Here is a 2,500-nt window from a genome sequence, read left to right on the forward strand (position 1 = left end):
TAAACCTCTGAAACCTGCTCTGAAGAGATCGTCTGTAGCCGAGAAGAACACAAGTAATACCACACACACCTTTGACATGGAAAATCAGCCATTCCCTCTTCTTCAGTTCATGAATTGAAAAGGCGCCCGTTCTAAAACCATCCCAATCCTGCTTGCTACATTTCTATGACGCTACATTTCTATGACGCTACATTTCTATGACGCTACATTTCTATGACGCTACATTTGTTTGACGCTACATTTCTATGACGCTACATTTCTATGACGCTACATTTCTATGACGCTACATTTCTATGACGCTACATTTCTATGACGCTACATTTGTTTGACGCTACATTTCTATGACGCTACATTTGTTTGACGCTACATTTCTATGACGCTACATTTCTATGACGCTACATTTCTATGACGCTACATTTCTATGACGCTACATTTCTATGACGCTACATTTGTTTGACGCTACATTTCTATGACGCTACATTTCTATGACGCTACATTTGTTTGATGCTACATTTCTATGACGCTACATTTCTATGATGCTACATTTGTATGACTCTATGACGCTACATTTCTATGACGCTACATTTCTATGACGCTACATTTCTATGACGCTACATTTGTTTGATGCTACATTTGTTTGATGCTACATTTCTATGACGCTACATTTCTATGACGCTACATTTCTATGACGCTACATTTGTTTGACGCTACATTTCTATGACGCTACATTTCTATGACGCTACATTTGTTTGACGCTACATTTCTATGACGCTACACATTTGTATGACGCTACATTTCTATGACGCTACATTTCTATGATATGTTTCTCTCTATCAGGTCCTCATGATTCTGGAATCGGCTTCAGATATTTACTGTGCACTCGCCCTCAGACAGACGTAGTGGAGGTGAGACGCTCTACAAATGTCTGCAACTGATAAATCACATCACTGCACTCCTAATCAGAGGCGTTTTGTTTTGATTGATACAACTACCGCAGTTAAGGTTCAAAGGTCAGCAGCAATGCAGTTTTAGCTGTCCGTCATCAGTCATACCATCAGATCTGGCCAAACAGCACAAGTGGTGGAAAAGTGGGCGGGGCCGATGATACCCATAACACCTGGCCAGCTCAGTCACACTATTGATACAGTATTTTAGAAGTAAGATTTCCATCCGAGTACAGAACTGTAAGATTAGTTAATGCATTAGGTATCAGTAAACTAAATATATATATTTTACAGCATTTATTCATCTTGGTTTAAGGAATATTCGGGTTCAATACAAGTTAAACTTAGTTGACGGCATTTTCCATAACACAAATGTATTTAAACTCATAAAATAACAAAGATAAACAACAACAACAAAACAAGCTAAAATCTGTGTTCCAGTGAAGCACTTACAATGCAAGTCAATGGGGTTTAATCTGTAAACATTAAAATACTCACTGTTTCAAAAGTATAGCCACAAGATGTAAATAATATGTGTGTTAACATGATTTTACTGTCTTAAAATCACTTAATATCCACATCTGTGGAAAGTTATAGACAAGTAGACAACAATGATGTAAACCCTAAAACCATAAACCCTAAAAAATGACGATGTAAACAACTTTATAGCTCAAATAATACATGAGTTTTAATGCCTTTAAACCCTCCAGAAATTGACCCGTTGACTTCCATTGTAAGTGTCTTTTCGTTTGTTGATGTTCCTTCATAATGCATTAATATATGTAAACATTTACAACCTTTTAATGTACATTTTTAGTAACATTAATTGAGATTAACCCAACTATAAAAAAATAAATCGTCAAAATATTAATAAAACAACAGTTTTGACCAACATAAAATCGGTCTCGTTTGAAAGTTTAGAAGCTCTACTTTATAATGCATGTAGATATTATGAACAAAACTGAACAAGAGCTTTAAAATTCGCTTTAAAAAACATCAAACTCATCAAATATTAATGTGTCATATGTTGTTGGAAAGATCTCAAAGAGTAAAATACAACCAGACTATTTGTTTTACTCACAGATGAAAATATAGCGAGTAACAGCTGAATATATGTCTTTCACTATTATGTTGAGTTTTGCTTAAATGCCACGTTTTCTCTTATAAATCCACAAAACATAAACAGAACATAAAATATGACATATGATTATTTAGAGTCTGTGATTATCTTTCAAACGAGTCCACACACAAGATAATCAGATGTATAGATCATTAGATAATCCACATGAAGCACAATGTTACATATGACCACCAGGAGATGGCGCCAAATACACGACACAGACTCAATGATGCCTCAAATGACACAGAATGAAACTCATTCTGTGAAATCTCATGACTAAAATCATGTGTGCATGCTATGCAAACCTTTAGTCATTGTTGTGTTTGCATGTGTAATTAGTTCTTATGTACAATTATTATCTTTTATTTGTTTGGAGATGTTTTTGGACACTATGATCAATTATATTTGTAATGTTGGAACTTTTGATCGCTTTGTC

The 2,500-nt window shown here is 34.9% G+C and overlaps 1 protein-coding gene across 1 annotated transcript in view; it reads left to right on the forward strand.

The window, feature by feature from the left end:
* The window catches only part of LOC127630223 (chloride channel protein 2-like), a 64,071-nt gene that overhangs the window by 59,096 nt on the left and 2,475 nt on the right, over window positions 1–2,500 (forward strand). The window contains 2 exon segments of the mRNA XM_052107705.1: window positions 1–53; window positions 838–905. The exon segment at window positions 1–53 is cut by the window's left edge and continues 47 nt beyond it. Of these exon segments, the coding sequence (XP_051963665.1) occupies window positions 1–53; window positions 838–905 (121 nt within the window).

This window comes from Xyrauchen texanus, chromosome 36, assembly GCF_025860055.1.
Source record: "Xyrauchen texanus isolate HMW12.3.18 chromosome 36, RBS_HiC_50CHRs, whole genome shotgun sequence".
NCBI classification, from domain to species: Eukaryota; Metazoa; Chordata; class Actinopteri; order Cypriniformes; family Catostomidae; genus Xyrauchen; species Xyrauchen texanus.